Genomic DNA, 26,726 nt, shown 5'->3' with positions numbered 1-26,726 from the left:
GTAAATTTATAAGGCGTTCCCGTAGTTTAGCATATCTTATGTCTTTGTTACATCGAGATTCCGCTGTTTACAAAAATTTTGATGTAGGTCCGTGCACCTGAGCTACACACATGAATAATTTCAATATTTTAGAAAGTCAGTGTTTTGTTCTTTGTCCTACTAATGTTCCAGTGTACCACTGCAAATGTTTCAGTAGCCTGCTACACACAACTAAGAAATCGAGAAGGAAGTACGTTGCGCCTTGGCAGGTGAACTCATTTTGGCCACAAAATTCAGCTATGCTATAGTACATAGAGTTTAACGTGCCAAAGCTGCACATGCGCTAAAAATTCACTGCAGTGGAGTGCTTCTGGTTAATTCGCACACCTGAGGTTCTTTGCGTTCACTGAATGGCACAGCAGGCGGGCGTTTTACTGCGGACTCATTATGTCGCATTAGCACAACAGCCAGCGTTAGTTGCTGTCCATGGCACAAACTTCCTCAGTGACGTCACCATGCTCTGGCATGACGTCAGCAGTAGACTGTAAGAAAATAAAAGCAATTTCCTTTTATTTACGGGCAATTCAACCAAAGGCCTTCAGGATGGTGTTCTTTTTTGTAATGTCATGATATTCCTAACTAAATTTTGAACTGGCATTTCCCGGCCGAAGTTTATTTATTTATTTTTTTTTTTTTTTTACAGATACCTTACATGGCTCCAGGAAGGCATTGTGTAAGGGGGGAGCAATAAATATGTACAACAGTAGCTAGAAAACCCAAAAATGCGTAGAAACAAACACTGTTACGTTCTAAAAGCTGATTACAAATTATCACGACTGTACAAAATACATGCAGAAAAACATTGGATCAAAAAAATTAAAATATAAATAACACATAATAGTAATAGTAAATAAGACATAATAGAGTGTTGATTTTTTATTTTGTTATCTGTTAATGCGTTTCAGCATATTGGGTGTTTCCTTTTTGTAAACGACCTTCCTAATAAAATGTGACTAAAGAGGCGGTAAAAGAAAAGGAAGATATGAAGGATTTCCGAAATTGAAAGAGGAACGTAAGCAAGATTCTAATTTGCAAGGACAGGCACTGGAGCGAAATGTGCTCAGTAAAACCTGGGAGCTAAAAATGGAGCAACAACACATTAGCAAAAGCCTCGAGTTTCCCTTCACCCCTGTTGACGACATAAAAACCGAAATTAAGAAAGAAGCTGCTGCAAACAAAAAGCCAGCAAGTGAGAAGAGGCCCTCCTTGCTAAGTGCGCTAGCCTAGAAGCGAAAAATCACGATCTTCAAATCTGCCTGGTAAATAAGAACAGTATCCAAGAAACTGCCATCTTGAGGTACGTGGTGTTGTCAAGCACGAAGAATAAAACGTTCTCAACATCATATCTCAAGTTGGCACTCATAAACGGCGGCATATCTGAGTCTGACCTAGACACCATCTACCCTGTGCCTGCGTGAGGTGCGAAACTGTATCATTGTTCAATTTATTTATTTATTTTTATTTATTTACAGAATACTGCAGACCCTTAGATGGGTCCAAGCAGGGCGGGCAAAAACACAAAAAAGAGGCGCGGCAGATTACATAGCACAAAACTAACATAACAGTTATAGAACATAGTAAAGAACAAGGGAAAAAAACAACTCAGCAATTATCAATAAGTAATTTTGTGAATGGCATAGATGCTGTTTACAATTTAAATAATGTGCGGAAGTGATAGAGCACTCACCAAGGAAGCTGCGGCTTGAAATTACTCATCTTGGAATTTGAAGAGACCTCTTTCATATACATAAATGAACACCTTTGCCCCACGCTTAAACTGGTTTTGCGAAATGTCATCAGGAAAGAAGGAGCACCAATGAAAGGCTGTATGCTCACAAAATAGAAAAATCCTTGCCCGAAACCTACGAAGCGACGATCATTTATATCGAACATAATAATGCGCTCGAGAAAATATGCTGAATGCCTTCGGTATTGCCGCTTGTTCATCAAACAAGGAATACTTTGCGTTTGCTTTGCCCCATAATCTTAAATTGTCAAACACCTTTCAAACTTCGGTTCTGCATGTCAGTGCCCAGTCTGTATATAACAAAGAGGATCAGATATTTTACGTTCTAAATCAGTTTTTATTTGAAATTAATTGCACACTTATGCCCGAACCATGGTATCACAATGACACTAAATAATCAAATATTATTGGCTACAATCGGTTTCTTTTAAACTGATCTAGTACGCGGGGAGGTGGCGTCGCGGTCAATTCTAAGGATAATCTAAGGTGTGAAATAATGTCCGATTTTAGCGATTTTAGCATGACAAATAATGACTATGAGGTTGTCACCTTGAGTCACCGCAAAGAATTGTTTCCGTCTTGTACCGCCCTCCGCAAGGAAATAAAACGTTTTTGAATCAACATGACCAATTACTGGGTTGTGCAAAGGCAAAAAACTTTCATTTAATTGGCGGGGGTCACTTCAAGATCAACGTCTTGTCAGATAATAACCGTGCAAATGATCTTTGAAAAAAAATGCAGCTTCTGGCTTCACAAACCTCATCACCTGGCCAGCCAGTGTTAGTTTCAAGCTGGTCTGCCCTTGACTTTCTGATTACCGCAAACACAATCATTGTTATCAGTTCTGGCACTATTAGAAGGGACATCACTTATCACCGTCCTGTTTTTATAACCTATATAAAAGCTTCAACCTAAGCCAAAAACTCAGAGTCTTTCAGTTTTCAGTACATCTCGAGGCAAAGCTGTGGGGTTGTTTAAAAATTTTATTAGCACATGTGACTGCAGACCGCTGTTTATTGCAACAGCTGTTGACGAAGCATACACCAAGTTCATAGACATATTTGCGCGAGTCTTTACTGCACATTTTGCTAGTTCTAAAAAGGTAAAAAAAAAAGCCTGTGGGTGACTTGGGACCATCTGAAAAAAGGCAAACATAAAAGCCGTCTTTACTTTCACTCTCTTCGCACACGCACGGAGGAAAATCTTAAAGAAATAAAAAGGTTTCCAAATGAGCTAAATGGCACGACTAGGCAAGTAAAGCTTTTTCTCACTATAGACCAAAAACGGACGGATATAATTTTGAAAACAATAAATGGTGTACTCGGCAGAAGCAATGGTGATTTCTTTCCAGAAGCCCTAGCAGTCAGGGGCGTCAACGGAGTGGTACAACTCTATCTGATGACTTTACTAATGTCTCAAACCATACAACTACAGCCCAACAATGTTAAAAACAATCAGTGCCAGTACAAGTATCTTTCTTCACCGTACAGCCGAAAATGAAGTACCGAGGCCATTTCTATACATAAAAGCAGTAGGGCCCTAGGGTTTGAAAACACTCAGATAAAGCCAATAAAGCACGTAATTGCTTTTCTTAGTCTAGTACTGTGTTTTATATTCAACCTTGAAATAGAGTCGGATACTTTCCTGAGGGTGTGAAGGAAGCAATAGTCACTGTATTCTTTAAAGTTTGAAGATTTTGTTTTCGACCAACCCTTGTACCCACTCCGTCTGTAATGCGTCATAGACGTTGAGGGTAATTAAATAAATTATCAAAAAATTTCTATATTGCCTGTTTTCACCAAAGGACTAGAAAAAATTATTTACTATACTTTATATTACTTCTAGATAAAGCTAGGCTTTAGACTGATTGTCAGTTTGGTTTCAGGAAAGGCAAGTTCACTGAACCGGCACTGCTTGTTATGAAAGTAAGTAAGGTGCAGAGCATCGTAAATAGAACATATTGTAACGGAAAATAGGGCGACAGGTCGCTAACCGGCAGAATACAGCAAGCAGCCAGCCAGCTAGCCCGAGACACTTCAACGTCTTCGAAGACACTTCAGCGCCACCTGAGAACACCAGGTGGCAATATACACTTGGTATTTTGGCTGATTTCATCAAAGCTTTTCACTGTCTCAGCAATAACATACATTTTAAAAACCTCACTTCGTTCTGCTTGCGCGGAAAGCATTTAAGTCGCATGCGAGCAGTAGCAGTGTACCTGCATTTACAATTGTCATCCTTACTACCAATATTTTGTGGAGTACCGCAAGGGAGTGGAGTGGCCGCAGCAGTCAAATGCTGCGGCCACTAAACCACCGCGGCGCGTATGTCGGCAGCTGCTACGTCACAAAAGGCAGAAGCTGCACATGTACTTGATGCCACAGACATAACACTTCAGTCGTGAGCAGCGCTCATAGTGTTGTGCTAAAAAAGCTAATTGTAAAAGATCCATTGTGCGCCTAATTTAAAACTTCGTTTCATGAGTATGTTAAAGAGAAATTTATGCTAAAACGAAATATATAGCTTACTGCAGCCGTTGCCCAGCGGAACGCTTTGACCGCTCTCCAGCCATACCCAGAAATTCAAGAAAAGCATTTTTTCACAGAAAAAAGCTTACAAATGCAGTTTTTTTCTTGCATTGTAAGGCTTCACTTTAGCAGTCAATATATCCGCTGATCTCCCGTCGGCAGGCTTGAAATTTTCGTTATTAACGTTTTCGCTGTACTCCAAATTCTTCCCCTTTGGTTGACATGGCGGTCATAACTGCTCGATGCCAGCGATAGAGAAACTTTAAAGGAATTTGCTACTCATCAGAAGAACGGACCGTTCCCTTCAATATTTCCTGAGCAGCACCTTTAAATATTGAAATATTCGAAATTTTTGTAGAAGAACCCTGCACATGTCATACAGTAGTCTCTGATCGAAACCTTTGCTTAATATGCTTTGCATAGATGAGGAGACTTCGCCGAACTGTGTGCTACAGAATGCTTTCAATAGTGCTCGTGCCCTTGTTGAAGAGTCTGTACGGAGCGATCCATTTCAATGCCAAATCAAAGTTTTCTCATTGCTTCGGAACGTGACATTTTTTTTCTTTTTCATTATAGTGCATGTATGCTGCCTGTCGTCCTACGCCATCGAACTCAATAACTCTCCGCTGGCAATTCTATTCCTTGTTCTATTTGACTGCTTCACGTATTTTACGTATTTTGTGTACTTGGACCCGAACTAGCCGCTGGCTGTGGGTCCAAAAAGTGTTTGTATTTCCTGTAAAAGAAATTCGAAAATAAATTGAAATTGAAATTGAAAGGTTTGTCCTTGCTTAACCATTGGTTGTGAATTTCTGTGTTCTTGCATTTAAATGAGCCTTCGAAAAAGAGGAAGGGATCAAAAGGATTCTTCAGTTCAACAACGCGAAGTGCGCTTCCATCCACACTGCACACTTTGACTCAACGGTTAGGATTATTCATTGCATGTGCATCATTCAAAATGTGTCTCTATTTATTATGCTCGTAGTTTGCTAATATTGACAGCACAACAAAAACACTGACAGACGATTCCAACTGCACCTGCCACCGCAGGCAGGTGGCATACGGGGTAATACGCCGCTAGTCATCCTCCAGGATCCCCACGTGGCAGTCGCCTTCCAGGTGGCGCTTATGCTGAATTCCAATGGCAGATCGAGACCGCTCCGTCGGATCGCGTACGGAGCGCGTCGGAGCGCGTAGATTTGCCACCTCCCAGTTTGCGATTGGAATGCCAGTGATCCCTCGGGAGCGCGACGCCAGCGCCGCAGCGGCGACCGCGGAAACTAGGCGCGCCGCCGGAGCGGACGCCCTGCCAGCTTCGTGTTCGAGTGCGACAGGAGTTGCGCGAGGCGCGATCTCCGCGTTGACAGACGCCGTCTCGGCGAAACAAAAAGGAGGTAGTACGAAAGCCGTAATGTAAAACCAAAACCAAAGCGTATGTAGTACAGGATGGTCCACCCTCCGTGAACACGCGAGTATGCGGCCGCGGTCTTCGGAGAGCCGGTGAGCCTGTCCCTACCGTTCACGAAAGAAGTGGCGGACGACGCGCAGGCAAGTCGCTCGCTGCTCGATTTTCCAGCCTTGCGACTGCGAGACGCAAGCCGCTGAACCAATCAGCGAGACAGTCGAGCTTTCGGCAACGACGCCGCCCGCGGACACGCCGAGCGACGAACTGCGCTGCCCCCCGGCCAACGTTTCTCCCTGGCTGCCGTAGTCGTCGCTAAGCCTAACTGTTTTTCATCGATGCCGCAGCTGAGGGCGCTTCGGAATTGGCCAGCGCTGTAGTAAAGGTGCTACTCGCGTCACCGTTTTACTGTGTTCCTCGTCTCATAATAAAATAAAGACATGATCGATTTCTGCGACGCCTCCAACAGCGGAGCTAGCAGACAGCAGGCCAGCCGCACTGGGCATCAGGAAGAAATTTGCTTGTATCGCAGTTATCACTTCTACCAGCAACTCGGTATTGGCCAACGATCCTCAAAAATGATTCATTTTTCACATTCCTCTACTCCAGGGCTTGTTATGAACGCGAACAAAGAATATTAACGCATTTTTCTGACGCCGGCGGCAGGCATATACAGGCCGGCAGCTTCACACTCGCTGTCCGTTTCAGACGAATCTTCACTGCTGGACTCTGAGCTTTCAGTGCCCGATTCGGAACTGTCACTTCCATGAAGCAAAATTAGTGCCGCACGGCTCGAAGCAAGATCATTGCCGTCCACTGTTGAGTGGAAAGTGCCCGTCTGTCCCGGCTCGCCCGGCTCACCACGTAGCGACGACAGGAACGAAGCGGCTGCTGCCGGTCGCGACAGTAAGTAGACGCGGCGGAAAAGAAAACGTCACGCGAGGTTCCGGTCAAATCCGCCGATTTCGGCAGATCAAGAATCGCTGCTCCACCGAGCGATCCGGGATTTACGCCTGATCCCGATCTGCCATTGGAACATACAACTCGCGCTCCCATTTTACCATTGGAATACGACTGATCCAAACCGAGCAGAAAAACTTGATCCCGATCTGCCATTGGAATTCACCATTAGATCTGCTGCTCGGACAACCGGTTTCGCCAAGAACGCCAACGCCGCCGACAACGGCGACACCCCCGACTACGCAGAACGCAGGAACAGGCGCCTAAGCGCAGCGGTCCAAAATTGTTGGAGAGATCAATATATTCAAAACGTAGATGAAAGGTTTCGGCATGAAAAGTGTTCAAATTTACAATTCAAAAGAAGTGAAATGAAAAAGAAGAAGAGTGCACAGTGAACAGTGGAGCGGGGGAATCGCCAAAATTTTCACGTTGAGATCAAACCCATCATTTACTTTCTGTATATTAATGTCATAATTAGATTTGTGTCATGTTGTGCGCTTCTAGTAACCAGTTTGATTGTAAAACATTTTATTCGCCGGAAAGAGCTTGGTAAGAGGTCGAGTTAAGTGGTCGAGAGTACGCAGCCCTCGACGACTTTGTCAGCCCACTCCATCACCAAAACTTGAGTTCTGGGGTCAGAGCTAGTCAGCGCGGTCTCCCACCGCTCGAGAAAAGGAGCGCTAACTAGATCGCCCGGAGGTGGCTCTATTTTGCAGTCCCACAGGATGGGATCGTATTCTAATATCTTAATCACTTTTCAAAACTGCCGCTCCAAGTGTGACGCAGCGACTTTTTCGACCAATCCGGATCTTTTTGCCGTTGAACGTCACTTTTAACGCTACCGAGCTAACATCGACGCTTCCCCAGCCACGCCATGACAGTACACGACTCGTGGACGAAGTTGTCAGGTGCATTCGCATTGTAGTTATAAAAGTTGAACTCCACGTGCAAATACAAAACACTGGCGCAAAGACAGTACAAAATTGAGTTACTCTCTTTTCTGCCACATGGTTTTGGTGGCTTGCCTCTCTGCCAAGTAAACTGCCTTTGCAGCTTTCTTGAAAACTTAGTGCACTTCTGCAGAAAGCGGCGTTTCCGTTTTTTTTATTATTGAACTTCTGAATCAAAATGCAATCGTAGCAGGCCATAAAATTACGGAGCGGGCTTCGGCCACCAAACTCTCGTGATGCTTTGTCAAGCCAAACTTAGGAAGTATTTCACGAACGCGTTAGAATATGTCGCCAGTGTGCTCCCGTGTGAACTCAAAAAATCATGATGTATTCTGTACGGAAAGCTTGAGAGATTTTAAAACTCCGCAGCGTGCATCGTAATAATTTGGCCGCACTTGGCTTGTTCGAATGCCAAAACAGACTCAAGAGGGAGAGAAGACACCCTTTAAGGAAAAACACATGGTTTAGCGGGCGTTTAAAGGTCACTGGAATTCTACTCTGTACGGGGAAGGCAATTCGGGAAACAAAAAAGGAAGGACAGCGTTGCGGAAAAGCTAATATAAAAGAAATAAAAAGGAGAAAAGACAAAATGCTGCCATTAAATGCGTATTAAGGTGCATCGATTAGAAGCGATGTAAAGTAGGAAATGATGTACATAATAAAGGATTTTTAGCGCAACGGGGACACAACACAAGAAAGACGACAACGCAAACTTCATATGAAATGATGAAGTGAATATTCGGACAATTGGAGTAACGAAGTTCACTGTGTGAAGACTGCGTGAGGGTAACGTGCAAGGTGAAATTAAAGCTTGTCAAAATGTTCAATGTCACTTAAATATACAAACAAATATTTCTGCTTAAATGCTGCTTTCTCATCGTCACTGGCTGCCGCACTAGAGCAGGTTATTATCATGCACGTACTAGAGCGTTCAAGTGTCTACGTTAAAAGCAAATTTTGCGCGAGTGTTCATGCAGAATGTTCTATCTTAGAGTTAACCTGCAACTTCGTTGCCTAGTTCAGTGAGTTGCGTCTAAGAACGGCAGCAAAGATGTACACTCTGCTTTCGGTCAAGAGCGCCTAAATAGTGGAAATTGTTTTAGCTGGACCTCATCTATCTCTCTTTTTTAAACCTCGCGAAACTAAGCAAAGCACCTTCAAAAATATCAGTACTCTAACTCATCGCCGAGGGTACGTGTAAACATAAAATGCATTCTACGAAAGACAGTGTATTCTTGACACCTTATGCGTCATTCTTTGTATGCTGGCCGGGCCGCCGACTTAAGCTGCTGCTGTTCAGCGTCCCGGACAGCACACATGGCTTCTCTGGTTGCTTTCGATACCTGAACAGCACCAATCATCAGTTGTTTTTCTTTCAGGCCAGCTACGTGCCATTGGCTTTGACATTTCGACACGCAAAACTAAGAGATGAAAGATACGATGAAAACCGCTAATAAGCCTGAGCATGTGAGACAGCCAATTTGAACACAAAGCGCGTGATGTTGCATGAGATCTTCCATGCAGTCTCCGCGGTGGCTCAGTGGTTATGGCGCTCGGCTGCTGACCCGAAATGCGCGGGTTCGATACCAGCTGCGGCGGTCGGATTTCAATGGAGGCGAAATTCTGGACGCCCGTGCGCTGTGTGATGTCAGTGCACATTAAAGAACCCCAGGTGATCGAAATTTCCAAAGCCCTTTACTGCGTCGCCCTTCATATCCTGAGTAGATTTCCCGCGTTAAAACCTCATAAAACCAAACCAAACCTAAATAATAGCTACAACAGTGCCCGAGTAGTCAACGGCGTCACGAAACAGGCTTGTATTTGGGTCGCTATTCATGCGAATCCCGCTCTGGAGCGGTTGTAATGTTATGGCGTTAAGGATGTCGTTAAGCGCAGAAACTGGCGTGCTTGGCGTGTCAAGAAAATCGCGATTGGTCGAGACGGTTGCGACGTCACAGTCACATGACATTTCGCGGGTAATTCAAGTGCCCCAAAACTTTTACATGGTATACCAATGTTGACGTCACTACACCAATCCCCATTGATTGATTGGTCTACTGGGCCGTGGCGTCATTCTAACGCCAGTGAGTAGTACCTCTGAAGACCGCAAGACAATTGCGCTTCAAAGAAAAATGGTTGAATCAGGCTTTGAACCGCTGCCCCTTCGGTCGTGAGGAACATTCGTTCGACTCGGCTACAGGAAGGAGCCGCGTTTATCTAGTAAACAAAAAGGTTTAACAGAAAGTAAGAAACAAAATTTTAAATTAATTGAAATGAAGAAAAATAAAAAACAGCGTGTGCTGATGGGGCCGGCACATTAACGTGATCACGCCGTACACTTAGGATGACCTCAAATGCAGCGTGAATTTGCTTTTTCTGCTGAATACAGATTGGCAATAAACGTGCACAGCTTTTCACATGAGCTCCCTGCAATGCCCAGCTTCGTGTTCGCCATAGTTTCCGGACTTGTTTGCTTTAATTCGTCGAGAATACGAGCTAAAATACTTCCCCTTAAGAAACAGAGATCGTTTGGGCCATGCTGTCTCACTCGGTAAAACCGGCCGCAGTTGACTTTACTTTCCACACCCTTCACGCATCACAGTTGACGAAAAAGGCGCCTGTGTGCTGTGCGATATCAGTGCATGCTAAATGCCCCATGTGGTCGAAATTCTCCCGAAGCACACCGCTACGCGAGCCGGGCATGTACCCACCAGGCCATCCTGCAACTCAAATACCTAACTGATCCTTTCAAAAGCAGAGGGGAGCAGAGAAAGTAAATACAGGAATTATTACATCAGTATTCTAGCATGAAAAAGGAGCTAATGCACGCAATAGAATCACGATTCATAGGCACTGCAGGCCACTTAGAATACCCAAGTTGTCAAGGGCAGCACAACGAAGGGCTAAACGGCAGCATAACAGAAGTAAAAATGGCAATACAAAAAGACGAAGAACCGGACTGGGCAGATAAAAAAATTACAAATAGAGCCTTGCAAAATTGAGATGGCAACTCAAAAAAAAAAATTGATATCCTCCTGCTTCATTATGGATCAAAACAAGAGAAAGGTCCTGACAACATTAAAGGAAGCATAAATAGCACTCATACATGAACTTACAAACGACCTAAGAACCGAAAACTAACTCACGTCATGCGTTGCGAAGTCAATCGAGCATGTCATCTACAAAAGATTGCGCAACTTTCTTAAGGACCAGAATGTGTTCCTGAATATTATGTATTCTAAGCACGACATTCTTCTACACGCTAGAGATATTGAGCTTACAAATATAAATAGGCTGACAACCAAAGATATTCTTGCTTTGGACATAGAAAGCGCATTCGATAACATAAAACATGACAGAGTATCTAAAAACCTTGGAAGTGTCATTTGGCGCACACAACTTTCCAAAAAAAGAAATATTCTCCAGAACAAGCCGGACACAAAAGGAATCGGTGAACGCAGATCTCAACGTCTAGAAATAGGTTTGGTTTGGTTTGGTTTATGGGGTTTAACGTCCCGAAGCGACTAAGGTTATGAGAGACGCCGTAGTGGAGGGCTCCGGAAATTTCGACCACCTGGGGAAGTCGAGGAACCCCACATGGAGCGGTGTTGTCACCACTACTCTCCACTATAGCCCTTATAAAGCTGCTAAAGAAACTCAACCACATAGGTGGAGTCAAACATGTCTTATACGCAAATATAACTACATCGATTAATAAAGGATCTGAGTGAAATACGCACAAGAATTTAAATGCCCGCCAGAAAGATTAGGACTTCTCAGAAGAAAAAGCTCTGGGGAAAACTAAGGTTTATGGGGGTTTAATGTCCTGAAGCGACTCATGCTATGAGGGACGCCGTAGTGAAGGGCTCCGGAAGTTTCGACCACCTGGGGTTCTTTAACATGCACTGACATCTCACAGTACACGCGTCTTTCACCCGCGTCTTTCAGGTCAAAAGCCGAGAGCCATAACCACTTAGTCACCACGGATGCTTTGGGGAAAACCAAGACAGCCCGCTAATGTTACCATCATTGTAAGGAATTACATAATAAAGACAGCCCCCAAGACTAGAATCATTAGCCTCCAAATCCAAGAGCACAGCAGTTGCTCGCAACTGCAAAATCTTACACAAACAACGGCCCAAATACTAAGACTAATGAAGAGAATAACAAACAGGGGGCATGGGATGGAAGAAAAAGGCAATACCTTAACACAGGCACTCATCATCAGTACGAAAGCATACCACACGCCCCATATACTATCGCTACGTCGAAGTCAAAAGAGAAAAACAAATGCACTAATCAGGAAAGCCTCCAAATAGGCGCTTCCATGCCTCCCAGCATGGCAAACATGAAATTAGAGGCCTAGGCACAGTCACAGCCTTGACGAAATCGTAAAAGCAAACCTAATCAGACAACGAAAAAGTCTATCACAAATATCGATAGGCATACAACTAGAATTATCCACCAGATACAGCTAGGAATACATAACACGGGAAATGCGTAAACAGATCAAGATAGCACCAATACCTAGAAAAATGCACCCGGAACACTACGTAGAAAGAAGGGAAGACAGGGCTAAATACCTCCAAAAAGCATGATTGAACCCATCAAATATCGTATATATGTACGCAACTGAATTTAAGAGGCAAAATGCAATGGCAATAGCAGGCATAGACAACGAGTTAAACACCAGAGCAAGTGCCCAAAATTCGCGAAATTAATGTATAAGAAGCAGAGCAAATCGCAATAGCTCCCGCCAAAGAAGCACAAATTGCCAATCGGAACCTAATAATCATAGCAGGTTCAAAATCGACATGTGGAAATCTTTTGAAAGGAAGAATCTCAAGTAAAGCACTAAATATACTGCGGAACGGAGAGCACACGATGGCAGAAGCAGCTAAGATCTGGACCTCTAGACAAGATAGCCCCTGAGTTCACGATGGCGCACACTTCGTTGTCCAAGGAATCACAGGCCGGACATCGTAAGGGGGGCGTTCCAATGAAAGTCATTTGCTTATCACATGCCATGATATATTACGGTTTTACAAATTAAAGAGAGCGAAATTTCTCCAGCCAGATATGTTCCTGACGAAGTAATAAAAAATCATCAGACGCTAGAACATAAGCACGTACCCTCTCCCTAGTTTAATCCACAAGATGCATTCAAGCATATATCAGACCGCATGGCAAGTCTGCGGAGAGCATCCCAGATTACATAACACGGTTTGGGGATGTAAAAAGAAAGAGCAATTGCGAAAATACCAGTCCCGATACAAGAGCAGTGGAAAAAGGTGCTCTCCAGTTTCCAAACTTTGGAACCTGGGCACTGACGACCAGGTTCCAAAGGAACCTGGTCGCCAGTGCCCGAGAGACAGTATCATCCATTGGATTCTCGGCCGGAGGACACGGCCAACGATCGATCTAAATATTCGTAAAAACAAAGATATTACCACCACCTTCTATTACGGCACCTCTTTCGCTCTTTCCTCTTTTATTCCGTCCTTCATCTCTTCTCTTCAGCTTGGCTGAGGTGTCTGCCGAGACGTGAGACACTGACTGAGTCATTTTCGTTCTTGACAATTCAATTTTTACACTTGATTTATAGGATGGATGGAGGCACCAGCGCGTTCCCTCCGAAAAAAAAAAGAATTGTATTGAGGAAAAAAGAAGGCGCAGTAACAGTTTCAGTTCTCGACGGACATCTCAGCCGCCCCTTGAGGGAAGGGACAAAGAATGAATGATAAAAGAAAGAGGAGATACAGAGGCTACAGTAGACGTAATGTACTCAGAAAAAAAAATGATATGAAACTGCAAGAGGTGTCACTACTTGGTGGCCATCTGAAATCTGCCGTGAGAGAAAGAATGAAGGGAAGAGTCATGGCAGGAAGAAAAAAAGAGGAGCCGTAGTGTAAGCTCCTGAATAATGTCGACAACATGGCAATCATTACCGTTCACTGGCATCGCACAGCACAATCGCGCCTTTTTGACATTTGACCTCCGCGGTGGCTCAGTGGTTATGGTGCTCGGCTGCTGACCCGAAAGACGCGGGTTCGATTCCGGCCGCGGTGGTTGAATTTCTTTAGAGGAGAAATTCTTAAGACCCGTGTACTGTGCGATGTCAGTGCACGTTAAAGAACCCCAGGTGGTCGAAATTTCCGGAGCCCTCCACTACGGCGTCTCTCATAGCTTTAGTCGCTTTGGGACGTTAAACCCCATAAACCGACCAACCAACCTCTTTGACATTTCGCCTTCATCGAGGCGCGGGCGCTGCGGTCGGGATTGGACCCAAAACCATAGGCTACTGAATAGTTTTGCCAGGCGAGAAAAATTTGCAAAAAGTGATTGGACATTGTATGTGGTTTGCAAGGACAGCATTCACGATGAAGTAAAAACGCATCATGCCGTTGGCGCTCTATTCAAGCTGTGTGATGGCAAATACAGATCACAAAAGAGAAACTCGCTAGGTTTATTATAAGACCGGTTAGAGCACTTGGCACAAGTTCGAAGTGAATAACAGTGGCTTTGCCGCACCACGAAAAGGAAATTATGTATATTATCGGACCAAAAGTGCCGGCCTACAAAACGATCGAAATCACAATAATAACTGAGCAGGGGGCGTTAGAAATTCAGCTGAAAGGCGTAGCGTTAAAAAACAAAAAGAAAGCAGCATGAACGGCGGTTAGGGTAACTTTACCTGGAGTTACATAATAAAGCGGTCAGGCGTGCTGGACACGGCTTTTGCATAACTGGCTCCCATGTGGCGCATAAAGATAACGAGAGGATACCGAGAGGAGCTAAACGTAGTCGGAATGTATCAGCAACCAGGTGTCATGACGAAGATGAAAATTTCTTGGAACAGCATGACCGCGGCTTGCAGAAGCTGGGAAGCGACGGAGCATGCTACATGCGACTACATTCAGAATGCCATTTTGGCTTTTTTGCGTAGCCTTACCGGCTGATGTGTCATTCATAGACCATTTTGTTCCGCCAAGAGATTCATTCACTGCGTTTTTTTTTTTCATGTTCGTTGCCTCAAACCTTAATGAAAAAAATAATAAAAAAATGTCTTCATTTGACCTCACAGCTACGCTAGCACACGTATACATTTTCCGAGGCCTACTCGCTCGGCCCGCCAGTTTTCTTCTGTGCAAATTGCGTTAGCCTGTTATGTTGGCTTCAAATGTCGCATCGTCAATTTTGCGCAGCACAGACTTCTTTCATCCATGCCGAAGTTAACGCCAAAAACGAGGAGCAAAGTGGGAGAAAGACAGTGCTGTAAGCGCTCGTGTTGTGTCTTTCTCCCACTTTGGTCCTCGTTTTTGAAGCTAACGTTTTTGCCAGCAAGCTTGAGTCGCTTGATTAATCCGTCAGCCTGCTCTCAGATAAATTTGATGAGTTTCAAACATGTCTTCTAGCCCAAGAAAAGTCGACGAAGGATGTCACGAAGCGTGTAGAGCGGCTTGAGAAAGCTGAATGGGCCTGTGAAATTGCTCAGCTCAATAAGGACGTTCACAGTCTAGAAAGGCGCAGTCGTCGACTGAACATCGAAATCCATGGTCTACCAGAGACGGAAAACGCGGACTTAATAAAGAAAGTGAATGAAATAGGCACAAAATTGGAACTTGATGAGGTGTGCTCGAGTGACATAACAGCCCTACACAGGCTTCCCGCGAAGCCGGGCTAAACACGGGGCGCAATTGTTCGCTTCGCAAAGCAGGAGGCTCGTGATGCCTGGCTAGCAAAAAAGCAGGTGCTACGAGATGACAACACCGGAAAGTACATCTGTGAAAATATGACTCGGTACACTCGCACTCTTCTGACAGTTGCCAAAGAATGGGCTAAGGAATCCGGCTACGCGTTTGTTTGGCACGTGAATGGAAAGGTGCTTGTACGGAAACAAGCCGGTGCACGAGCAGTTGTCATCCGCGATAAGGATGACCTCGCCAATCTGAGGTGATAGCGCAGGCAATTGTATTTTCAAGCAAACGCGATGCCGTTCATGTCTAATTTTGCTCACCATAGTGAGCAACTCAAGGATAAGCAGAAGTTTTCTTTATTTCATTTAAACGCCCAAAGTTTGCGAAATAAATTTGATGAGGTTGCTTTGTTTTTATCAGATTTAAACCACGAGTTTGACTTTATTTGCTTTAGTGAGACGTGGTTCAATCTGACGACTATTTTCTTTTGCCGGTATTTGATTGTGTTTCAGCCTGCCGTTCATCAAAGCGCGGAGGAGGTATTGCTCCGTATGTGCGTTGCCAACCACCGTATCAAATTCTAACAAACTATAACACTGTGAAAATTTTGAGTGCGTCATTATTCAATGTTATAACATACTACTTGCTCTTGTGTACCGACCGCCATCTGGGTGTTTAAAGCATTTCATGCAGTTTGCAGAAGAAATATTTGAACATAGCCTCCAGCTCAACCTCGAATGTGTCTTTGTTGGGGATTTCAATATTGTCACGAAACGTGACGTTTACCCCCTTCCACGTATCGACGACGCCTTGGATCGACTGCGTGATGCTAAATATTTTTCGTCACTCGACCTTAAGAATGGCTACTGGCAGATCGAAGTGGACGAAAGGGACAGAGAGAAGACAGCGTTCGTGACACCTGACGGCCTTTATGAATTCAAAGTGCAACCCTTTGGACTCTGTTCTGCACCAGCAACATTCCAACGCATGATGGACACCGTTCTTTCTGGGCTGAAATGGCAGACATGCCTAGTGTAGCTTGATGATGTAGTCATTTTTGCTCCTAGCTTCGAGGAACACCTCAACCGGCTGCGAATGGTGTTACAGGCGCTCCGTTCGGCACAGTTGACGATAAAGCCACAAAAGTGTCACTTTGGTTTCGAAGAGCTCAGTTTTCTTGCTCACGTGATAAGCGGTGACGGAGTCCGTCCTGACCCGGAGAAGACTGCCGCTGTGGCACAGTTCCCGCGCCCAACCGACAAAAAGTCCGTTCGTAGGTTTCTGGGCCTCTGTGCCTATTACAGACGTTTCGTTGAAAACTTTTCCACAATTGCCGAGCCCCTTACAATGCTTACTAGAGACAATGTATCTTTTGTGTGGCGTGATGATCAGGAATCTGCCTTCAACGAGCTACGCAGCCGCCTACAAACTGTCCCAATACTCGCCCATTTTGATGAACGAGCTGCCACTGAAATTCATACTGACGCCAGCAATGTTGGTATCGGCGCTATTCTCGTTCAGTGGCAGGATGGCAACGAGAAAGTCATAGCGTACGCCAGCCGCTCCCTCTCGAAAGCAGAGGCAAACTACTCTACCACAGAGAAGGAATGCCTTGCGGTAGTGTGGGCGATTATCAAGTTCCGACCATATCTCTATGGTCGCCCGTTTCGAGCTGTCAGTGACCATCATTCGTTATGCTGGCTAGCCAACCTCAAAGACCCTTCGGGACGGCTTGCGAGATGGAGCCTTCGCCTCCAGGAATACGACATCACGGTAGTGTACAAGTCCGGCCGTAAGCACAATGACGCCGATTGTTTGTCACGTGCACCTGTCGACGTTGCTCCGGCCGAAACGGAGGACGACTTCCCGTTTTTGGCTCTCGTCACGTCGTCCGACATGGCCCGGAGTCAACGGCCTGACTCAGAGTTGCGTCCGCTAATCGAGCATCTGGAGGGCCTTAACGTCGCTGTTCCGCGGCTTTTCGTTCGAGGTTTGGGTTCCTACAGTCTCCGAGATGGCGTCCTTTACAAGAGGAACTTCGCCCATAACACGGAAACCTTTCTTCTGGTTGTGCCATCCGAACTCCGTCCAGAAATCTTGCACGCCTGCCACGACGAGCCATCGGCTGGCCATTTGGGTGTTACGCGGACGTATGCCCGCATTCGTGCGAAGTATTACTGGCCAAAGTTGCTCTAATCAGTCCAGCAATATGTGAGGACCTGCCGTGACTGCCAGCGACGAAAGACACCACCAGTTAAACCCGCAGGGCTTCTCCAGCCCATCCCACCGCCTACAACACCTTTCCAACAAGTGGGCATGGACTTTCTGGGCCCATTCCCATTGTCTTCCTCTGGGAACAAATGGATTGTTGTGGTGACGGACTACTTAACGCGGTACGCCGAGACACAGGCGCTCCCCCACGCTAGTGCTGCAGAAGTGGCTCAGTTTTTTATGACATCAATCGTCTTGCGTCACGGTGCGCCATCAGTCGTCATCAAGGACCGTGGAATCGCCTTTACGGCGGCATTAATGCAATCTCTCTTCGAACCCACCCACACCAGTCACCGGAAGACAACAATCTATCATCCCCAAACAAACGGCTTGACTGAACGCCTCAACCGGACGCTTGCAGATATGCTTGCTATGTATGTCGACGTTGAGCATCGTACGTGGGACGAAGTTCTTCCTTATGCAACCTTCGCCTACAATACGTAACTGCTAAATCGTCGATATCAACCGGTAAGTCCGAAGCTGCACATCCTTTGTAATCGTCACGTGTCCTCGTTTGATAGCCGTCGTCTGGTCGGGAACGCGATGGAGGATGTTCGGCTGTTCGCTCGTCAGCGGCCTTACCTCCGCAGGCCGCTGGGTCTAGTTTCCCCGGCGAGGACTCGGTGAGCGGCCGAAACGGCTTGTCGAAGGACGGGGACTCGGCGAACGATAGCGGGTAGAGGTTGGTGGGCGGTAGTCAGGGCGAGGGAAATCAGTGTGAGTGTGATCCCGGTGCGTTGACAGGTGCTCCTCAATTTCGCGGGGCCGTTCGCCATTGGGCGGACAGGGGACTCGCGGATGAAATCCGCGAATTCCAGCTCGACGATAAGGGCACCACCGCAAGATATGGCCAGCCTCACCGCAGTGGTAGCAAAGGGGCCGCTGATCAGGTGCCCGCCACACGTCCGTCTTCCGCAGCCTGGCTTCGGGCAACACAGGGACAGGCGGGGGCCGCGGGTGGAAAGCAGATGCAGATGGGCTTGTGCTCCAAGGGGCGAGGTCGCAGTTCTGCCGGAGTACCGACGCGTACGTCTGGCGCGGGGGCGTCGGTGTAAGGGCAGCAGGGGCAACAGGTTCAGGGACCACCTGCTGCACTTCCTCTCGGATAATTTGTGCTAACGACGGACACTGCGGCTGCGACTGGGCAGAGAGGCGCATTTTGTGCAGCTCTTCTTTGACGATAGATCGAACCAGCTCCCGAAGGGTGTCAGCGGAGTCGCTGGAGGCTGGCGCAAAGTCGGCAGTTGATACGGTGTTCACGGCGCGATTGTAATAGCGGGCGCGTTGTTGCAGGGTCTTTTCGACGGTAGTGGCCTCCGATAGAAACTCCGAAGTGGTGTTAGGTGGGTTTCGCACAAGCCCAGCGAACAGTTCTTCTTTTATCCCGCGCATCAGGTGGCGCACTTTCTTGTCCTCGGCCATGTTTGGATCCACCCTTCTGAACCGTCGTGTCATGTCCTCATAATACATTGCGACGCTCTCATTGGGTCGCTGGTTCCTTGACTGCAGCGCCGACTCAGCTCGTTGCCGACGGTCGGTGTTGACGTAGGTCGCCAGCAACTGGCTACGGAACCGTTCCCAAGAAGGAAACGTTGTCTCGTGGTTCTCGTACCACGTCCGCGCCGAGTCGTGAAGAGCGAAGTAAACATTGTGCAGCTTCCGCTCGGCATCCCAGCCGTTGTACCTGGCAACGCGCTCGAACTGGTCAAGCCAGTCCTCCGCGTCCTCAAACACTTCGCCATGGAAGGTCGGCGGCGTTCGCGGCTGGAGGACCAGGAAATGAGCAGCTGAGTTCCCGTTGTCAGCCATAGCTGCCGCGTCTCCGTTGCTAGCCATAGGTGCCACGTCAGTCCTGCGCGTCGCGGCTGGAGCCCTGGTCCTAGGGGATAACGGACCGTACTCTGGTGACTGACCTTGGATTCGGCGGCTCGTACTGCGATGAATCGGAGTCAAATGCGTGTTCATAGAGAGCCTTCGGGGGCACGTAGATGTTGGAAAAGTACCCCGCACCTCCACCAAAAATGTAACGAAGACAGGACCGGCACAGATCACAGTTTCAGCGAAGTTCAGCGCACAGCAGAGAACTCACAAGATGGCTGTCCGAACCACACACACACTTCGTCTTTGTCCACCGGCACACGCACACTTCGTCTTCATCGTCGGCGTGCTCCCATGAGCACGCGCCAATATAAATGCTTCTCCAAATAACATTATTTTCTTGCATTTCCAAGAGCTCCTTGAGTCGTATGGTTTTTCAAATGTGATTAGTGATCCTACTCGTGTCACTTCAAATTCTGAAACAACACTTGACCTGTGCATTACAAGCTTCTGCCCCGATGAAGGTAAATTTGGTACAATTATATGCGATCTTACTTATCATTTAACCATTTACTGTCTGATACCTTCGAAGCAAAAACGCTCTTTTCTGTAGAAATAAATATTGATTAGAGATTACTCGGAAAGAAACGTGTTAAAGTTTAAAGAATTCATTATGCAACAGGACTGGGATAGCGTTATAAAGGAAAAGGATTCTAATAACGCTTATAAAGCATTCTTGATGTTTTTTATTTCTGCGTACAATGAATCCTTCGCTTTTAAAACTCTTAAGAGACACAAGAGAGCAAGAAAGCCCTGGATCTCGCACGACCTGTATAACAGAATAAAAAAACCACAACATCCTTTTTCAAAAGTTTTTAGACACACGAAGTGAAGGCGATATCCGCGTATTTAAGAAAGCCAGAAATGAATTGAATGCTGATATTAAAAAAGCAAAGAGATCATTCTATGTGAACAAGTTTTCTAATATTGCAGGAAATCCTCATCTGGTATAGCAAACTGGCCAGAGACATCACGCGTAAATCAAACTCCCCAAAGCGGGCTCCTTATCAAAGCGAATCTATGAGTGATGAACAGGTTGCAAACCTGTTCAACGAACATTTTATTAACGTGGGTGCTTCCGCAAATGACTGCGTTGCGATACCATGGGAGGAATTCGTCAAAGCACATTGTGAAAATACTGTATTAATGTCCCCAACTGATGAATATGAAATACTGGACGTCATTTTGGGTTTAAAGAACCATTGCGCCTCTGGAGCTGACGATACTAAACCCGGTCCACTAAAAGCCGTGGCAGAAATAGTTAATAGTCCCCTTACACATATTCTGAACCTTATTCTTTCCCCCGCAGTGTTCCCAGAGACAATGAATTTAGCTCGTGTGGCTGTCATACACAAGGGCGGTTCCACTAACGATATGAACAATTACAGACCAATCTCTGTGCTCCCTATCTTTGCAAAGGTAGCGGAAAATATTATACATAAAAGACTAGTAAGCTTTCTGAGTGTAAATAATATAATAGCAAGTGAACAATTCGGCTTTAGAAAAAATGAGTCATTCGAAATAGCCCTTCTTGAAGTAAAAGAACATATGCTCGAAAACAATGAAAGGAAAATATTTACCCTCGCAATATTTCTGGATTTTTGAAAGGCTTTCGACTGTGTCCAACACGACGTGCTTTTAAGGAAGTTGTCATTGTATGGATTTCGCGGCAACGCGTGGTCTTTAATAAAAAGCTACTTAACATCTGGAGCCCAGTTCACATGTATAAATGGCGCAAAATCCGACAGAAGACTTGTAAAACAGGGCGTACCTCAAGGGTCATTTCTTGGTCCGACATTATTTTTACTATATATTAACGACATTGTAAACATAATAAATAACACTAAGTTAATTTTATATGCAGATGACACCAATTTGTTCTTCTCGGGCGCTGACGTTGTGGACGTGTTTCATCAGGCCAACGAATGGTTAACTGGACTGAACGTATGGCTTCATTCGAACAGACTCCAATTAAACACAAGTAAAACTAAATACATACTGTTTAGACCGAGGGGAACACATCCGCCCACGAACTTGCACTTAAAATTTCATAGCATTACTATCGAACAATCGACTACCATTAGATTTTTGGGGGTAATATTCCAGGAGAACCTTTCATGGACGCCTCACGTTGACGCACTGCGTAGGGACCTTGGGCGAGCCGTGGGAATTTTAAACAACATAAGATACCATGTTCCGTCTGCTGTAAAAAAGCAAATCTACTATGCGCTTTTACATTCACGTTTCTGTTACCGTTTCCTTGTATGGGCTACAACGACTAAGACAAATTTGTATTGTCTTTTCTCTGTGCAAAAGCGAGCAGTGAGAGCAATAGGCAAAGATCTTTCGGAGGACACTGCGCCTCATTTTAAAGGTAATAAAATAATGCCCATTCACAAACTCCATAAACAAAAACTGGCCCTGGAAATTTCGCGTCTTCACCAAACAGATATAACATTTCAAACGAAATATCATGCGCAACCTGGTCCTTATTATCTACGACAAAATTTAATACCAAGGCCCCATTCGCGTACAACATACGAGAGAAAGAGAGAAAACAACTTTTATTTAGAAAGCCTGCAGAGTCGGTTAGGCTCTCTCCAAGCAGGGAGGACAAGCTTTTACCGCGACGCGGCCACTACGTCAATCTCGTGCGTTGTGCTCCTTGAGGTCTTGTTACGTCCCTCGCTACTTCCGCGGGTTCGAGAGGGCCGCCGCCCCCTTCCTGGGGGTGCCGCCCCCCTCTCCTCGGTTTCGCTCGGTCGCTGCCTCTCGAGAGCTGCCGAGACCTGCTGGACGGCCTTGAGTTGTGTCTTTTGATCACAGCTCCTCGTTGCAGCCTCTAGCTGCGGCGGGATCGTCGTCTTCTCGCTGGCTTCGCGCGGATTTACGCTACAGTCCCAAAGGATGTGAGCCGCGGTGGCTCTCTCCTTCGCGCACAGTCTGCATATGTCGCTCGCGTGCACACTCGGACACACGTGCTTAGCTAGCACCGGGGTGAGCAGGGACCCCGTCTGTAACTGTCTATATAACACTGCCTCCTTCCGGGTAAGCCCCGGGTGAGGTGGCGGCATAGTCTGTCTGTTCAGTCTGTACCATTTCACTATTTCGTTGAAGGTGGTCATCTTGTCCTTGGCACTGCGCCGCGACCAGGACTCCGAGTCGGCCGTGCTTTTAGCCGCGCGGTTGGTTAGTCCTAGCGCGGCCGAGTTGGCCGTCTCGTTGTGGTTCACGTTTCCGCGTTCCGACACGTCACTGCCCATGTGGGCCGGAAACCACTTGATCACCACAGGACTGTTGCGTCCGATGTCTTCGGCCTTGCGCAGTATGCGCGCGGCCTCACTACATACCCTACCCTTGGCGTAGTTCTTCACTGCCGTTCTAGAGTCACACAACACTGTAGTACATCCGGGGTCGGAAACGGCCAAGGCGATGGCCACCTCCTCCGCCCGGTGCGCTTCTCGAGTCCGGACGCTCACCGCGGTCTTCGTTGCACCCGTCGATGCCCCGACAACCACCGCCGCGTATGCGTCGGCGCTCCCTTGATACTCTGCCGCGTCCACGTAGGCGGCGCCTTCTTCTCTGGCGTGGAGGTCCACGAGAGCCCTGGCCCTCGCCAACCTCCGCTCCCTGTTGTGCTCGGGGTTCACGTTCTTCGGGATCGGGAAGACCCTGAGCTTTCTGTTGATGCTGTTGAAAGACGTACCTATACAACATACGGCGATCAAAAACTAAGTTATTTGATTCCGGATTTCCTCAATGCGCATCCTGAATTAGCTGAGATACTGTTTACTGCCACGAAGGTGCAACGACTGAGAAGAACACTTAGAGACTTTTTCTTAAATGAAAACTAAAGACCATGCTGTGCTGATAATTTCGTTCGCCTTCACCCCGGATCTTTACCTTCACTGTGATGATTGAAGACGTGCGCACACAGATAATTCATAACACCACACTACTGATCCAACTTATTGTTTTTATGTACCAGTATTTTTGTGTTTTTCATGCCCTTTCATATCATGCAGTACTGATGTTTCTTTTGCTTTGTAATTATTGTGCTTATGTTATGTTGTTTCCGCCGCAGCCAAGGGGGGCGCGGCCCCGTCAGGCATGTCTATTGCCTTTTGTCGCGTCCGCCAAGGCATTTCTGTAACGGAATGTCTTGAAGAAAGAAAAAAAGAAAGAAAGGAAGGAAGGAAGAAAGGAAGAAAGGACGAAAGAAATAAAGAAAGAAGGAAATAAAGAAAGAAGGAAAGAAAGGAAGAAAACGAAGAATGAAGAAAGAAAGGAAGAAAGAAAGAAGGAAAGAAAGAAAGGAATAAAGAAAGAAGGAAAGAAAGAAAGAAAGAAGGAAAGAAAGGAAGAAAGCGAAAAAGAAAGAAAGAAATGAAGGAAGAAAGAAGGAAAGAAAGGAAAAAAGAAAGTAAGAAAGGAAGGAAGGAAGTAAGAAAGAAGGAAAGAAAGAAAGAAAGAAAGAACGAAAGAAAGGAAGAAAGAAAGAAAGAAAGAAAGAAGGAAAGAAAGAAAGAAAGAAAGAAAGAAGGGAAGAAAGAAAGAAAGAAAGAAAGAAAGGAAGAAAGAAAGAAAGAAAGAAAGAAAGAAGAAAGAAAGAAAGAAAGAAAGAAAGAAAGAAAGAAAGAAAGAAAGAAAGAAAGAAAGAAAGAAAGAAAGAAAGAAAGAAAGAAAGAAAGAAAGAAAGAAAGAAAGAAAGAAAGAAAGAAAGAAAGAAAGAAAGAACTTCATCATAAATAAGATTCCACTCGCCCAACTTTGAACCTTACTACTGTATATTTTTTTCATCAGTTATGCATTTTCGCTGAAGCACTTAAGTCTGCATCGTTAGCATTTTCATTTTAATAAAATATGTTTCCCCTTGAAACGAAGCACACGAAGGCGTTTCAGGCACTCAAGGCAGGTCGCTCTAAATTAACAACCATCCATCATGATGCAAAATTGTAAAATTTCAGTTAGCGTGGCGGACATAGTACTACAAGCATACTCCTTTTAATGTACCCTGTTCCTATGAAACTCTCAGACTTCGGCTTTGATTTTAATTATTAGCTATCGTTCAGAAAGTCCGATTGAATAAAAGGACATACGAGGGTCGCTGCGAAAGTATCGGACGACAACCTCCACGGTGGCATTTTCGTGACCTTCAAAGAGGAATGGGTTGCGAAACTGGTCGTCTGACGCTCTGGTGTCGGCAAGAAGTCTGTGTGCGTCTCCTTCTCAATAGCGAATAACTTTTCTTCAAACTGAATATGGAACCCCAGCCTCCGCGGGAGCAACCAAATTTCCTTACGCGGAGACGGTGATGAAATATTGGACACGTGCTCAGTGTGCAATACTGTGTCTTTCAAGTTAGACACATTCTTTTTTCAATCAAGCAAATATTACATAAACACCTTCAATACAACTGAAACGACACGCTTAATTTCAATATAATCGTCCATGCTGTTTCAAGTTCTCTAGACGGATAGCGATGGTAACGCTGGCATTAGCAATGAGCAGACATGGTTTCAAAACACATTCGATAGGCAGCGTTTATACAGCATTCAGAAATCAAAGGGACCTTCGCGGCCACTCTACCCAAATCTTGTTCTCAGTAAAAAAATGATTCTATGGGGCTCCTTTTCCCTGTAGCAAAAAAATAATATATTGCTAAACAATTCCACTGAAATTAAGCCACAAGATTTTATTTCATGATGTCTACACCGAAAAAGTATCCACTGTCACTAGTTTCAAGTGAACGGCGGTGTTGCTTGGACTCTAGGATGCGTGCCCAAAAACTCTGACCACGCGTAGAATTTTAATTGATAAGTCGGCCGGTGGTGTCGACAGCTGTATTTTATTGATTTATTTCCTTCTTTACTTTATTAAATCAACTGTTTTAGAGAAATTAAGATCTTTCTCTTCAAAATATCTCTCAGAAACCTGCAAGGAACCAACGCGGGAAGGTATGGGAATGCAATATTTCAAGCTCCACAAAGCCCGATTCAGGCACCAATGCGATTTCGTGCGGAGAACCTCAGTTGCGCTTGCCAAGGGCGAATGTTCAGCTTGCAGCCTAGCTCTCCAGCGTCACTCAGACAGACCTAGGTCCCACAATGCACTTTTATGAGCCGCCCCATTTGGGCTTGCCTAGATATTTTCTTCAAGGGGCCCACATTTTAATGGCATTTACCCTCGAATACCCGATAAGTATCCAGTGCAGGCTGCATGCGTGTACGCACGCGTTGCATCCTCACTACGCCCGATATAGGACATACAAGGTATATTATATGGGCAGCCCATTTGGTCTTGCGCCGGTTTTCCCGACGTGAAGCACACATATTTGTAGGGGCTTCACACCTTTAGCCAAGGGAGTTCTGATATAGGTTGCATAATTGGAAAGCTTGCTCGGGAGGCCCTTTAAATGTTGATATGGGACTCCTTTAGGAAGTACAGGGAAAAGCAGATGTGAGGCTTACTATCATATTCCCCTTTGGGGGCCAACGTAAGTATTTCAGGGGTTGCCGCAGCCACTTGCCTTATGAGACCCAACAGGCTCGACATTGTGCGCAACTTACGATGCAAATTTGTTTTTCATATCAGCCAACTTCTGTGTTTCTTTAACACTTGAGACCAGTGTGGCGGGCTATCACTGATAGCACTTTCTGAAGGAACCATCGAAGTTTAACAGACGTTTATTCCTTCGAAGTGACTAAAAATTTACCGCACGCCGCGTGAAGTGTACGATGCGTGAAGTGTACGACAGCAATCAATATGTCAAGATCGAGAACACGCACAGGGATTGTAGTGAAGGAATGTTGCCAAAAATGTTAAGTCTAGTTTACTTTGGCATTCCTTTAAGTTTTTAGGGCACTGTGGAATAATGTAAAAGACCGATGTTAACATATTGATGGGAATTGTCTAACCTTCTCAAGCGTAGCAAAATTTCTATTTTAAATGTTGCCCGGCGCTCATATCGGATAAATACTGCCATTATAAAAATGGGGTGACTTTTTTACAATAAGTAGTAGAAGACTACACATCTCGTAGAGGGATGAGCGGACGTTCTGCTTGTTATCGTGCGATATTACGATATACGAAAAAACTGCGTTCATAAGCAACTTGTAAATGAAAAAATGCCTTTGTCAATAGTTTTTGTACATGACTAAAGAATAATTTTAACAGTCAAGAATGAGTGCCAGGAGATGCGCCTTTCCTTCTTTTCCCGATTTGTTAGGTTATGATTGTCAAATAAAAGGGAGA

At 45.5% G+C, this 26,726-nt stretch overlaps 1 protein-coding gene across 1 annotated transcript; it reads right to left on the bottom strand.

The window, feature by feature from the left end:
* Nucleotides 1–18,109: 18,109 nt before the first annotated feature.
* Nucleotides 18,110–19,559, bottom strand: LOC149360723 (uncharacterized). The gene has a single exon (XM_089567901.1). The coding sequence runs from the start codon at nt 19,557–19,559 to the stop codon at nt 18,195–18,197; it is 1,365 nt and encodes a 454-aa protein (XP_089424027.1). The 3' UTR covers nt 18,110–18,194.
* Between the last annotated feature and the right edge of the window lie 7,167 nt (nt 19,560–26,726).

The sequence above is a fragment of the Amblyomma mixtum genome, chromosome 2, assembly GCF_055824585.1.
Source record: "Amblyomma mixtum isolate Tamu chromosome 2, ASM5582458v1, whole genome shotgun sequence".
Lineage (NCBI taxonomy): Eukaryota > Metazoa > Arthropoda > Arachnida > Ixodida > Ixodidae > Amblyomma > Amblyomma mixtum.
This window is presented reverse-complemented; position numbering and strand designations above follow the sequence as displayed.

Coding starts and splice junctions, on each gene's coding strand:
- LOC149360723 (XM_089567901.1), bottom strand. CDS start 19,559: ATGAACACGCATTTGACTCCGATTCATCGCAGTACGAGCCGCCGAATC.